Source organism: Danio rerio, chromosome 8 (genome assembly GCF_052040795.2).
Source record: "Danio rerio strain M-AB ecotype USA chromosome 8, GRCz13ab, whole genome shotgun sequence".
Classification (NCBI taxonomy): Eukaryota; Metazoa; Chordata; class Actinopteri; order Cypriniformes; family Danionidae; genus Danio; species Danio rerio.
Window position 1 is genome coordinate 2,505,293 of NC_141028.1, and position 14,320 is coordinate 2,519,612.

The window sequence follows — 14,320 nt, forward strand, 5'->3', positions numbered from 1 at the left end:
GACCACAAATTAGCCACGCGACCTTTCAGAGAGCCAAACGCTTCAGCTATCTTTCCATGCACCTATTTTTATGCACATTTTGGATTATCGCATGAAAAAAAATGCTTGTTGCACTGCGTTTACTTACTTCTTTGTCTTGTTTCTAGAGCAAATATTTAAAAATTCCTAAATCAAGAAGCGTTTTCTAGACAAGCAAAACATGTTGTCTTGTTTTAAGACATAATCTCAAAATGAAGTGGGTTTTTCCTTAAAACAAGCAGAATAATTTGACAATAAAGTGAGTAGAATAAACTTATTTCAACCTGAAAACAAGATTATTATGCTTACCCCAATGGCAGATTACTTAGCTGGTTGTAAAGTCCCCATGAAATCAAAATGGTAACACTTTACAACAAGGTTCATTAGTTACAGTTTTTCTCGATTGCTTGGATGCAGTTGTCAACTGAAACTCCACATTTTCAAAACAGTTAACACACAGGCCTAATCTGCGGCACTCATGGTCAAAATGACACATTTTGCTTGCAAAAGGCACATACCGTGTCAAAACATTTAACATATGCAACAAAAGCTAGTTTTACCTTCAAACAACACAACTTGCAAACAGGTATATGAGCTCTTTCAATTAATCACTGCACAACGGACAACAAAATACAGAACTCAGTGCACCACCATTGCTTGTCATTGTAGCCTATTGCCAATGCCATTCGTTGTCTTTCTATTTGGGCTGTCAAATTTGCCTTTTTGCAAAGAATTTAATCCAGAATAAGAAATGCTTTGATTACATTTATAATGAATTCATGACAATTTTCAAACTGTGGCTGAAAACTGAAATACTGTTAAAACAGACAAAAGTAATAAAATACTGTAAATATTAGAGAAAACACATGTAAACTAATATACAGTCAAAACTATTGGAAGTATAAGATATAGCCACTATTGACCTCCTCCATCCATGCTGGCACAGAACAACACAGACCTTCCACCGTTTTATAAGGTTTGCAGACTGATTGCTTTTTGAAGATTTGTGTGAAGGAGTGTCAAACCGGTGCTTCACTGAATTCATATTGATGTTGGTAGTTTCTAATGGTTAGGAATAGATGGTTTCTGTTTAGTTACCATAGCTAAAACAATGGAGTTTGGACTGCTTGAATGACATTCGTGTTAGCTGTTTTGAAAAATGGTGTGGAAAATGTGTCAACCCAATGAGAAAGAGTTTACACATTTGCAAGACCGGTCCTCTGCTCTGCTGGGATAGTGAAAATGAAAATGAAGTGGAACCTAGTTTCTTTAACCAGGCCAAAGCAAACAAGAAAAACTGTAATGCATTTACTAATATGAACTAATAATGGACAACACATGTACAGCATTTATTAATCATAATTGAACATTTACTAATGCATTATTAACATCCATGCTTGTTAACATTAGTTAATGCACCATGAGTTAACATGAACTAACAATGATCTACTGTATTTTCATTAACGTTAACTAGCATGAACAAATACTGTAGTAAATGTATTGTTCATTGTTTGTTCATGTTTGTAAATGCATTAATTAACATTTACTAATGAACCTTATTGTAAAGTGTGACCATCAAAACTAACCATATTAAGTTTGTTAGCTCTCATTATTAGCTGCTGAACAATACTGTTCTTGTCATTAACAAGAAAACCAAATGCTTGCTCTTGTAATCTTTAATTGAAATCTGAAAATGAACTTGATTGGACCTTGATGATTGTTTCTTCAGTTAAATTGTCAGATTTAGTTGTGTACTATAATGCACAAAATAATGAACTACAGTGCAACAAAACAGCAGCTGTCTTTTATATTGCGCATATATTATGAATAAGGCAATGCATGTGGCAGTCCTTGTAATTAGAAAAAGTCATTTCTCGTACCATCAGTGTCCCTGAGATGACCAAGTGCTGATATGCCTTCCCTTTGTCACTCACTGCAGCTTAAAACTTTATGCATGCAATCATGAAAGTTTATTAATCCAGTGATCGCGTTCTTCAGCTTTCACAGCGCGTCTGCATGCATGCACTTGCCATGTGAGCTTTTTCTCCTCTTTCCGCATTCACTCGGCACGTTCCGTATCTCCTCGGCACTTCCTGTATCTCCTCGGCAGGTTCCGTATCTCCTCGGCAAGCTCCGTCAGCCAATTGCTTCCGCCAAACACTTTCGTTTTTTTGACTTTACAGTAAATACTGTCACTCGACAGATAGAGGACTATGCAGAAGACATCAGTGAGCAAACAAGGCAAAAACTAGTGTAGTTCTTTTATAAAAGAGATTGCTTTGTTTTTACTGTAAAACGTTCTTTATTAAATGTTAATAAAAATACTTCAGGCAATGTTTTCTAGTGATTGTTAAACATTATTAAATAAATTAGGTAATTACCCATGGCACATATTTACCTTCGGTGCACCAGCCTCGATCAAGTTTGGTTTTTACCTTTAGTGAGAAAATGTTTGGGCACCCCAGTCTTGATCATCTGTCTGTACTCCCAAACAGCGTCTCACACCAGAGGTCGCGTTAACTGAATATTTTTCGTCATTGATGGATTTTCATCAGCAGTGACGGAAAAATCTGAAGGTGATCGGTCATTTTGACGGATTAAGCTGAGGGTAATCTACTGTAGTTTGTAGCTGTAATTACCACTCCTGTCCAGCTGATGGCGACTGCCCTTGTTTTGTCTCCTCTCGTCACCGCTGCATACAGTTGCAAAAATCTCACAGCAGCTGAATGTTAGAAGTGTCTTTAAACGGCCAAATAGTTGTGATATTGATAATAAAATGAAAAAAAAGAGGAAGTGATGCAGTGGACGATGAAGAACAAACAGAAAAAATCCTCAGTCGCCGACAGCTGTTGTTACGGGCCAGCGGCAACAAGGAGGTCAGGTGGTTTGGAGTGCGTTATGAGCACCATGCACTACCGAACGCAAAGGGGTGAAGCCACGCCCCTGGTGCCGAAGGCAATAATATCCACCTGCAGGCCCGCAGAACCACACACGTTTTAGGCACACACGATTTAGGCAAACCATATTTGGTAACTAGCATTATTGCCACCTATTGAATTTCACAAGTATGGTTTCCCATTTCAGTCATTATTATTATTATTATTATTATTATTATTATTATTATTATGTCATAACGATCATTTTAACATCTCTGCAGTTTCTGAACTCAAATTATGTAAATAAAAATTATTGGTTAAATACACTTCTGACTTTATTCATGTGTTTACATAAACAAAGAAAGCATTATAGACCGTCTAATTGTTGGATAAAGTGTAATAAACTAATTCAAGATCTTAATATTATCATACTTGGTTAAAATCACTTTGTTGTAAAATATAAAAAGCAAACAATAATATGTCACTTTAAAATAAATTAGGCTACTATAGTTAATCATTTAAACAATATACATAGTTATAAACTGATTATCTTAACTGATTATAATTATAAGTTTATACATAAACTACTATCTTTTACTAAACTGTCACAGCTGTTATATATATATATATACACACTTAATAGTGTAGTAATTTATAGTAAGCAATAAATTATTTTTAAACCAAAATTATATTATATATGTATATATGTATATATATATATATATATATATATATATATATATATATATATATATATATATATATATATATATATATATATATATATATATATATATATATATATATATATATATATAGATATGTATATATCTATATATATATATATATATATATATATATATATATATATATATATATATATATATATATATATATATATATATATATACATATATATACATATATACATATATAATATATAATTTTGGTTTAAAAATAATTTATTGCTTACTATAAATTACTACACTATTATTAGTGTGGGAAATCATTAATTAAAAGGTTATTAGAAAATTAAGCGAATAAACACTATTAAATAGCTTGAGTAAATATCAATATAGTGTTACACATTTGTTTCATGTAAAAAGATTTTTATTACATGTAATGTATTCTGCCTATATTAACTTATTTCCTCATCATAAATTAATCCATTATATAAATTAAACCTGTCCAAATGAGATCATTCAGCAAGGCCAGCAAACGAGTATCTGCCATATTATTGTCAGATAATAATGACTGATCAGCTATAATGACTGATTAAAAACTGTTCAGTCTATTATATATATGAATGGCGATCGGAAACAATGCTCCCCATTCGGCCGTCTTGATCGCAATATTTGTGAAATAAAGTAAACACTATTGTTAATTGTGTACAATATTTATTAATCATATATATCAAAATATATCGATGACGATGTTCAAAAAGACGTTAATAACATTAACATCCGTCTTTATATGGTTTGCCAAGATTGTGTGTCCTAGATTGTGTGTGCCTAATACGTGTGTGGTTCTGCGGGCCTGCAGCTGGATATATCTCGCTGAACGAGCGCGTGCTGCAGTATTTTTTGAAACGAGTGCTTGCAAGACCGCGAAATCCCACATTCAGAAAATCCAGCAAACTTCTGATCACTTCCTTAGGAGAAATGTTTCCTAACCACAAAACGCTGCTGAAGAGGCGCTACCCAGATTATTAATTAGGAAGGTATCGGTCGGAGCTCGGCTGCCCTTCGGCGCCTCCGACTCGGCATCGGCGAGTGTTATCCGGGCCGAGCATGGCCCGCAGCTCGCTCCCGCACATGCGTTTGTGATGTGGCTGTAAAGCACTGGCCCGATTCCTGTTAACCATATCTGACCCGAGTCTGTCTGTCGAGTCCGAGCCGCTTCTGGCAATGACTCTCCAGTGTGGCAGCAGAACACGGCTTCAGCCTCCAGAACAAATTTAAAACTGTGACGAGAAGTCGACTTTCCGAGACAAAGACACAGAATTTAATGACAGCTGCCTCTGCATCAGTCTCTCTTGATGCGTTAGATTACGCACAGGAAAGCACCCAGTTTCAGGTCGACGCAGGAGGAAGATATGAGGTAAGGCAGATAGGAGTTTTTGTTAATTTGTCAAATAAATAAATGAATAGTTTAGCCTTTATGCTGGTCTTGCAAGTTCATTATTAAAATATGAATGAAAAAAGCAATTAGAAAATATGCAAATTTATTAATTTCAATAATAGGTTATGGCGGAATTTTTACAACCCTCTCAAAATGACGAACAATGACAAAGTCTAATGCGACTTCTGTCTCACACCTTCAAAAGCTACTGCGTTGCATTCATTTCATTTATTAGAGAAGAAAATAACACCACAGTGGCTCCACCCAACACATGAAACTACATTTCTCTGTTTAATTTTTGTATAGGTTCATCAAAAAGTGACCATTTTGTTCCTCATTAAATGGACACACTGATTTATTCACAAATCTTTTATGCAATATGCTAGTTTTGCGCATACATTCACATCTTTGAAACATGGTACAGTTCCAAATGCATGAATTATATGTACACTTTGCATCAGAATGCGCATGCATGTTGGCTGTGGGAGAAATTAAGATGCATAGCTTGGATCTGCCTGATGGTTTTGTGCCAGATTAGTGATTGGCTTTGTAAGGTGTCACATGGAGCTCATTTCGGCTTCTCCTTGACAAAAGCCATTACATCTGAACACATGGCTCTTATTAACATATGCAGGAGTGTCGGCTTGTCATGTTTGTTGGCTTTGCTTTCCTTTGCTGGCTTTGACTTTCATGGTGTCGCGATCAAACATTGAAGCTGCTTTCAAATTCAGGACAGAGAGTCTGGAAGCCAGACTGTCGACTAATAAAGAGCGCCTCATATAATATATTAAATTGTGCTGGAGTCTCCTACAACAGGTTTAAATGCATTCAAGGTCAGAAAACTTTGATACTTTTCTCAGAACAGGCATTTACTATTAGAGTCATTCTGATGTAATTCAATTGAATCATGGTATGTAAGCCCCTCCCCTTTCTATGAGCCAACACTGCTCTGATAGGTCAGCTGGACAAGTCTGTTTTGATTGATTTCTTTCCATATCAAAAAGAAAAAAAAGCACCCATTTCAGAGTGTTCGTGTGGTTTGGGAGGTGGATATTATGCAAATTAATAAATTTGATTGTGTTAATATAGATCAGTAGCAGGCAAAAGATTAAAAAAAAAAATTCAGATATTTCAGATTCAGAGCCGAATCTTTCTTTAGAGAGACAATATCTTCATTTTTATGCACTTCTTATTTTTAAAACTAGCGTTGGGTCATTTGGTTAAATTACTATAGTTGCTGTGTTACCATAGCAACTGTAGAATCCCCACAACAGGTTAATTATTATAGTTTTTAATACCATAGCAACTGTAGAATCACCACAACAGATGTATTACTATAGTTGTTGTTGCTATAGCAACAGTAGAATCACAACAAATTACTATAGCTGTTGTGTTACCATAGCAACTGCAGAATTACCACAACAAATTACTGTAGTTGTTGTTACCATAGCAACTGTAGAATAACCACAGCAGATTAATTATTATAAGTGTTGCGTTACCATAGCAACTGTAGAATCACCACAACAGATTATTTTTGTTGTTGTGTTACCATAGCAACTGTAGAATAACCACAGCAGATAAATTACTATAGTTGTTGCGTTGCCATAGCAACAGTAGAATCACCACAACAAATTACTATTGTTGTTGTGTTACCATAGCATCTGTAGAATAACCACAGCATAATAATTACTAAAGTTGTTGTTTCCATAGCAACTGTAGAAGCACCATAGCAGATTAATTAATTAATTACTATAGTTGTTACCTTAGCGACTGTAGAATCACCACAACAAATTACTATAGTTATGCTACCATAGCAACTGTAGAATAACCAGAGCAAATTAATTACTATAGTTGTTGCGTTGCCATACCAACTGTAGAATCACAACAACAAATTACTATTGTTCTTGCATTACCATAGCAACTGTTGAATCACAACAGCAGATTAATTGCTATAGTTGTTGTTACCATAGCAACTGTAGAATAACCAGAGCAGATTATTTACTATAGTTGTTGTGTTACCATAGAAACAGTAGAATCACCACAACATATTACCATTGTTCTTGTGTTACCATAGTAACTGTATAATCCCCACAACAGATTAATTACTATAGTTTTTGCTGCCATAGCAACAGTAGAATCATCACAACAAATTACTATAGTTGTTGTTTTACCATAGCAACTGTAGAATTGCCACAACAGATTTATTACTATAGTGTTGTGTTACCAAAACAACTGTAGAATCGCCACAACAGATTATTTCAAGGACTTTACCATAGTCTGGTCCAAAAACACTAGAATTTATTCTAAAGTACTATAGTATATTTTCTTATTGGTGTGTTGTGAAGTATATGCAAATCGAAATGCGTTCTTAATGTTTAAGGTGTTTTATTTGCATTTTAATGTTGTTTATTTTTTATTTTATTTTTTCTTCCATCTGAATTTCATGCAGTGATGTGATTACTAACAAACTATACGTCTCCATTTTTTTAATGTTAAAGTGTTTACCAACATGAACTAAGAATAAACAATAATAGTACAGCATTTGTTAATGAGACTTACTAATGCATCATTAATATTACTTTATGCACTGTGAGTCAACGTGAACTAACAATGACTGACTATATTCTTTAACAAAGATGAATGAAAACTAATAAATACATTGTTTATTGTTTGATCAAGCAAATAAATACTAATTTCATCGTATTTTTGCAGTGTTTTTAAACAATTGAACATTATGGTGTTAAAGATGACTGTAACAACCCATAATATGTAACATAATATAAATTTATTTCATTTATTTTTGTGTTGTTTGTTTCTCCTAAATTTCAGACGACACGAGTCATGAGGCTGAACCATCCCGGAGCGACGTGTCGACTTCAGGCCTGCGGCACCAGACGTCGCGCCCCCTGCTGGCGCTCCTGCTGCTCTGCATCTCGCTCTATCTGCTCTTATAACCCAGAGCTTTCCATCATCTTTCACCCATATTTAAGTGCTCCTTCGATTAGCCGCGCAGAGAAGAATCGCAGATTATCACCCGATTAACCAATCACGGCGGCAGCTCTCTGCTGATTGGCTGCTGGGAGGATGGGGGCGGAGTCAGAGTGTCACATCAAAGAGACATCACACCATCAAAGCCGGCTCTGCTGTTAGAAATCAAAAACACAAAGACTTTTCTTGCCTTCTTTCGTCCTTCGTCTGCCTTCCCGTAACAAACTGCAGAAGAAGAAACGGCCTGACGATGCATCTCGGAGAGTTAATTACTAGTCTAAACACTGAAAAAAGAATTCATTGGGTTTACAAAAATAATATTTAAGGTAAGTGGTTGTGAAACAATTTATACAGTCGAAGTCTGAAGTCCTCCTGAATTATTAGCCCCCTGTGAATTGTGTAAATATGTATTCAACACATTTCTAAACATAACAGCTTTAATAACTCATTTCTAATAGCTGATTCATTTTATCTCTGTACATAATATTTGACCAGAGATTTTTCAGGATACTAGTATTCAGCTTAAAGTGACATTTAAAGGCTTAATTAGGGTAAAGTTAGGGTAATTAGGCAAGTCATTGTATAACAGTGGTTTGTTCCGGAGACAATCCAAAACAAGTATTGCTTAACCCTTTAACTGCCCCACCAAGAAAACATTGTTGGATTGCATTTCTTATCTCCTAATGTCGCTTGTTTACACACTCAATGCATTTGTTTTCAACACATCCCATAATTTCTAAAATATCAGCCTCTACCAAGTTGTTGATATGTCAGTTTATGGTAAAAGTACCAGAATTAATATATATATACTATGAAAAAATCTGAAAATATAAAGTGTAGGTCCAATTTATTTAAAAGCATAATCAAAATAAAACATTCATGAATACTAAATCATTCAGTTTGCCATAACATATTTTGTATTCTGTTTTAATACGTTTCCTTTTTTTTTTTTTACATTAAAACCAAAATCAAGAGTAGTTGTGCAGTAGGATTAAGCCTGGTTTATACTTGACGCGTCCGCTAGTTCGCTTGAGTGCGCACGGAAAATGTGACATCATCGCGGGATTTGCGGAGGTTCGCTTTGGGTGCGCGCAGTATGATTTTTGGCCAGCGGAGCGCAGGAGTCTTTGTGAGACTTGAACGAACAGTGCAAACGGCACCGTGTTTTATTTGAGTTGACTGTGAACCACTTTGAAGAGGTTTTGTCTGAAACAGGTATACCTGTACAGAGATTTTTATGATCCGCGATCATAGAGATAACCAGGTGACCAATAATTCTTGGCTAGAAATCGCAACAGGAGGAAAAGTTTGTGTTGAAAGGTTTGGAAAAACCTGAGAGACGAGTTTGTTAAAGCTAAAAGAGGCCATGGCAAAAGTGGAGACCCAGATGCACAATTACAGAATTTGCTTTTACACCATTCATAGGTTTTACACTGATGTATATGTTAGAGTTTTGAATTTAAAACAATTTGATAGTTACAAAACTATAATTAAGGGGCAAATTATTTCTTTGATAACTGGAAAGGAATATTTGAACCTATGGGTTTACAATATACTAATGCCTGTTTTTTTAGGCTTTACTGGTGATAATGGTCAGGAATGTTGGACCAATATTGCCTTTTTAGCTTAAGTATAAAACCCTAGCCAGCCAGTAATATGTGAATTGTGGAGTGGCCTAAATCTAAAACAAAAACATCTGTATTTTTTTAGTAAGTGCACTCTTTTTGCTTTTATTCTTGCCATAATAAAAATATATTTGTAGAGCAACTCATGTTCTGTTGTCATTAATATTTTAATAAACTTAACTTAGGTAAAACTGTCTGAGATATCAACAAAGGCAAGTGATGCATCAAAGTTTGATTTAAAAAAAAATCTTGAATGGTTAAAAATGTTAATAATCATTAAAATAATTTTGAAAAACGATAAATTTAAAAAAAATGAACAATATTAATGAAAAAATTCAACTTTCTACTTCTCCGTTCATCCGTCTGACTTTATGGTCAGTTTCTTTTGAACACCCCCTGTCGTTTTAAAGAATATCACAACGGCGAACGCGTCAAGTATAAAAGCCTCGTCTGTTTCGTGTGGTGTGCGCACAGTCAGCGGAGGTGCGCGATGAGGCGCCAGGCGAAAGTATTAATCCAGCTTTATGTTTGTTTGATTTTTTTTTTTGTAAACCAACAATGCTGAGTGTGTAAACCATTCTTCAAATGACCTTAACAGTCAAAACATGGTCAACCATTTCGTAGAGCAGGCAGTTAAAGGGCTAGGGGATGGGCTGATAATATTGACTTTAAAATGGTTTTAAAACAGTAAAAACTGCTTTTATTCTAGCCGAAATAAAACAAATAAGACTTTCTTCAGAAGAAAAAATATTTTAGGAAATGCTGTGAACAATTCCTGAATCTGCTGAGCTTCATTTGGGAAATATTTACAGGGGGACGAATAACTTTGACTTCAACTGTACGTGGGCTGAATATAAACAAATACAATTAGTTAACGTTGCTTAATTTAATTTGTTTAAATTCAGCCCATATAATTGTTTGCAACCTTGTAAGTAAAATATAGTAAATCCAATGAATCATTTCTTTTTTCAGTGAATGTGTAATCTGATTTGTGTTGAATTCGGAGGGACTTGTCTTAGTAGACCGCACCACTAAACAAAAACAAAAAAAAAAAAATGAACAAAAAAAAAAAACAAACAACGACGATTTTGTATTTTGTAAGATAAACTTAACTGCGACATAAATATCTCTATTTTTCCTATGACCTTTTATCGATTGATATGAGATATCAGCATTAACGGATCGTGGAAACTCTTTTCTCTGTCATAACTGTGTGTTCGACTCTATATTAGGAACCAAATATGAGAAGGGGCTCCGCACGACGTCTTATTCCCCTTTTCTCTGGGTGGGAAAGGCCTTATACTGTACACACAATACTAATCTCTCCTCAGCTGGGGGAATAAACTGTAGTTCATTTCATTCATGCATTTGTTTGTTCTGTAGCTGTTAATCGGTGCGATTCTGACTCGTTTTAATATGCTGATGCCACATACTGTAGACGAGATGATGTTAAAATACGGGCATTCTCCTCCGACAGCCTTATATACTGTCTGAAGGAGGAACTGCAGGGGGAATCTCACAAAACCAGACGACAGAGTAATATTTCACCACACTAAAATAAGAATAAGAAAACTAATAAACTTTTCTTACTTTCTTTTTTTTTTTTTGCATTGACTATTATTGTAAAAATTAAGTAAAATTCACTGCAACCAAAGTTGCCAGTGAGTTAAAGTAAATGTTACAGTAAATTGTAATTGATTTACACTGCTCTTGTAAATTAACAGTCATACTTACAACCAAAATTACCAGTAAGGTATTGTAAATTTTACAGAAAGTTGTAATTAATAATTTACACTGCTCTTGTGCTCTTAGTCTTAGTGACAACCAAAATTGTTGGTAAGTTATTGTAAATTTGACAGTAAATTGTAATTAATATCTTCTGCTCTTGTAAATTTATCGTCATACTGACAACCAAAATTGCCGGTAAGTTACTGTAAATTGTAATTAATAATTTGCTGTTGTGGTTGCAAACTTACAGGCTTACTGGAAACAAAAAAATATTGCCAGTACCATACTGGAATTTTACAGTAAATACATTGTAATAATTAATTTACAGTGTGCTTGCAAATTGAGTGTCTTACTGGCAACCAAAATAAGTTACTGTAAATTTTACAGTAAATTGTAATCATTAATTTACTGTGTGCTTGTAAATTTATCGTCTTACTGACAACCAGAATTGCCAGTGAGTTACTATAAATTGTAATTATTAAATCACTGTGCACCTGGTAATTTACAGACTTACTGGACACAAAAATATGTCCGTAAGTTACTGTAAATTTTACAGTAACTTGCAATTAATCATTTACGATGCGCTTGCAAATTTACAGTCTTACTGACAACCAAAATTGTCAATGACTTACTGTAAAATGTAATTATTAATTTACTGTGCACTTGTGAATTTATAGACTTAGTGAAACAACTTCCAGTAACTTGCTGTAAAATTTACAGTAAATACACTGTAATTATTCATTTACACAGCTCCTTTAAATTTACACACTGGAAACAAAATTATTGCCTGTATTTGCAGTAATAGTTACTGTAAATTGTAAGTTGTTACTGTAAAAACAACCAAAATTGCCAGTAAGTTCCTGTAAATTTTACAGTAAATTGTAATAAATAATTTACAGTGCGTTTGTAAATTTACAGTCTACTGGCAACCAAACGTACCAGTAAGTTACTGTAAATTTTACAGTGTATTGTAATTATTCATTTATAGTGCATTTGTAAATTTTCAGTCTTACTGGCAAACAAAATTGCTGGTAAGTTTTACTGTATATTGTAATTATTAATTTACATTGAACTTGTGAATTTTCAGTCTTACTGGCAAACAAAATTGCTGGTAAGTTTTACTTTATATTGTAATTATTAATTTACATTGAACTTGTGAATTTTCAGTCTTACTGGAAATCAAATTTGCCAGTAAATTACTGTAAATTTTACTAATAATTATTAATCTAAAGTGCACTTGTAAATTTTCATTCTTACTGGCAACCAAAATTGCCAATAAGTTACTGTAAATTGTAATATTAATTTAATGTGCACTTGTAAATTTACAGACTTACTGAAAACAAAAAAATCCCAGTAAGTTACTGTAAATTGATACTGTAAATACAACCAAAATCGCCACTTATTACTGTAAAATATACAGTAAATTGTAATGAATAATTTGCAGTGTGCTTGTAAATTTACAGTCTACTGGCAACCAAAATAACCAGTAAGTGACTGTAAATTTTACAGTATATTGTAATTACAGATTTACAGTGTGCTCGTCTTTTACTGTAATTTTACAGTAAAGATATAAAATCTTACTGCAGCACTGAAAATCACTAATTAACAATAATAATAATTGTTATAAATTAAATGTAGAATTATTTTTTTAAATGTGTAAAAGCAATGTAATTGTTGTTACAATTATTTATTTAGCAGGTCCTTTCATCTAAAGCAAATTACAAACAAACAAGCACTTAAACATTATTTCTAGATTGTTGTTCATGTTAACTTATGGAATACACATCATAATACCAAAATATAAATGCTTCCACTCTGGAATGGAAGTCCTTCTCTGATTAGGTGAAAGATGCTAAGTCTCGCCCCTCCAGCCATTGGTGTACTGTGAGTGAAAGATCAGAAGGTGGAGCTCCAAAAATAAACCCCGCCCCAATCTAATATTCAATTTCAGCTAAAAATGTCATCATACTGAAATCAGCTAATTCCAGTTCACACAGACTTTAGTAAAACGAAAGTAGAACATAGTCTTTTTTTTACGGTAGTGAAGTGTTTAATCTGCTCTGGTTATTGTGGGATTCAGCCGTACAGATTCCTCCATCAACTGCGATCGACTGCGTGATAATAAACTGTCCTGTGGACTTTGAGAAAGACACAGACTGGAGAATGTGATTAGTTGTTTATTGGGGTTTTCTAGTTCTGCCTGTTTTTTATTTAAGCGCTAAAAGCAAGTTCAGTCAGATCTGGGGTCTGTTCTTCATACCTCGCTCGTTTAATCATAATAACTGATCTCTGGATAATTCGGTTCTTCAAAGAAGATTTGAGAATCAACTTAAAATTTGGATATAAACTGATCTGAGAACACTGCATGTGTTTGTTACACTGTTAACAATTTTTCCAGTAAATTATTATCATTACTGCACATGAGTTTCCTTCGCAGGGTGGCAGGGTGCACTCTCATGGGCAGGGTGAGGAGCTCTGACACCCGGGAGGAGCTCAGAGTAGAGCCGCTGCTCCTCCACATCGAGAGAAAGCAGCTGAGGTGGCTCGGGCAACTGTTTCGGATGCCTCCTGGACGCCTACCTAGGGAGGTGTTCTAGGCATGTCCCACCGTTTGAAGGCCTCGGGGAAGACCTTGGCTGGCCTGGGAATGCCTGAGGATCCCCTCGGGGGAGCTGGAGGGAAAGTCTGGGGAGAGCGAAGTCTGGGGTTCTCTCCTAATGCTGTGTTCACACCAGACGCGGAACATGTGGATGAATTGCGCGTAATTAGCCTCATGAACATTTGAGTTTACTCGCTTCATTCGCGCGTCAAATCTGCTTAATTCGTGCGTCAAATTCACTTTAGAACAGACGTGGATTTGCGTGATGGGCAGGGCTTCTGTCTGCCCGGTGAATTTAGCTTTGTTGCTAAATGGCTAACATGGATTTAATTAAGAAAACAACATTGTTTATGTGCTTTATGAAG

The 14,320-nt window shown here is 34.7% G+C and overlaps 1 protein-coding gene across 2 annotated transcripts in view; it reads left to right on the plus strand.

Moving 5' to 3' along the window:
- The window catches only part of efna5b (ephrin-A5b), a 198,896-nt gene extending 190,322 nt beyond the window's left edge, over positions 1–8,574 (plus strand). Inside the window, 1 exon segment of one of the 2 annotated variants that reach the window (NM_131026.4) lies at positions 7,845–8,574. In NM_131026.4, coding sequence (NP_571101.1) covers positions 7,845–7,969 — 125 coding nt within the window. In that variant the 3' untranslated portion in view covers positions 7,970–8,574. 2 annotated transcript variants of the gene reach the window in all.
- Positions 8,575–14,320: the final 5,746 nt, after the last annotated feature.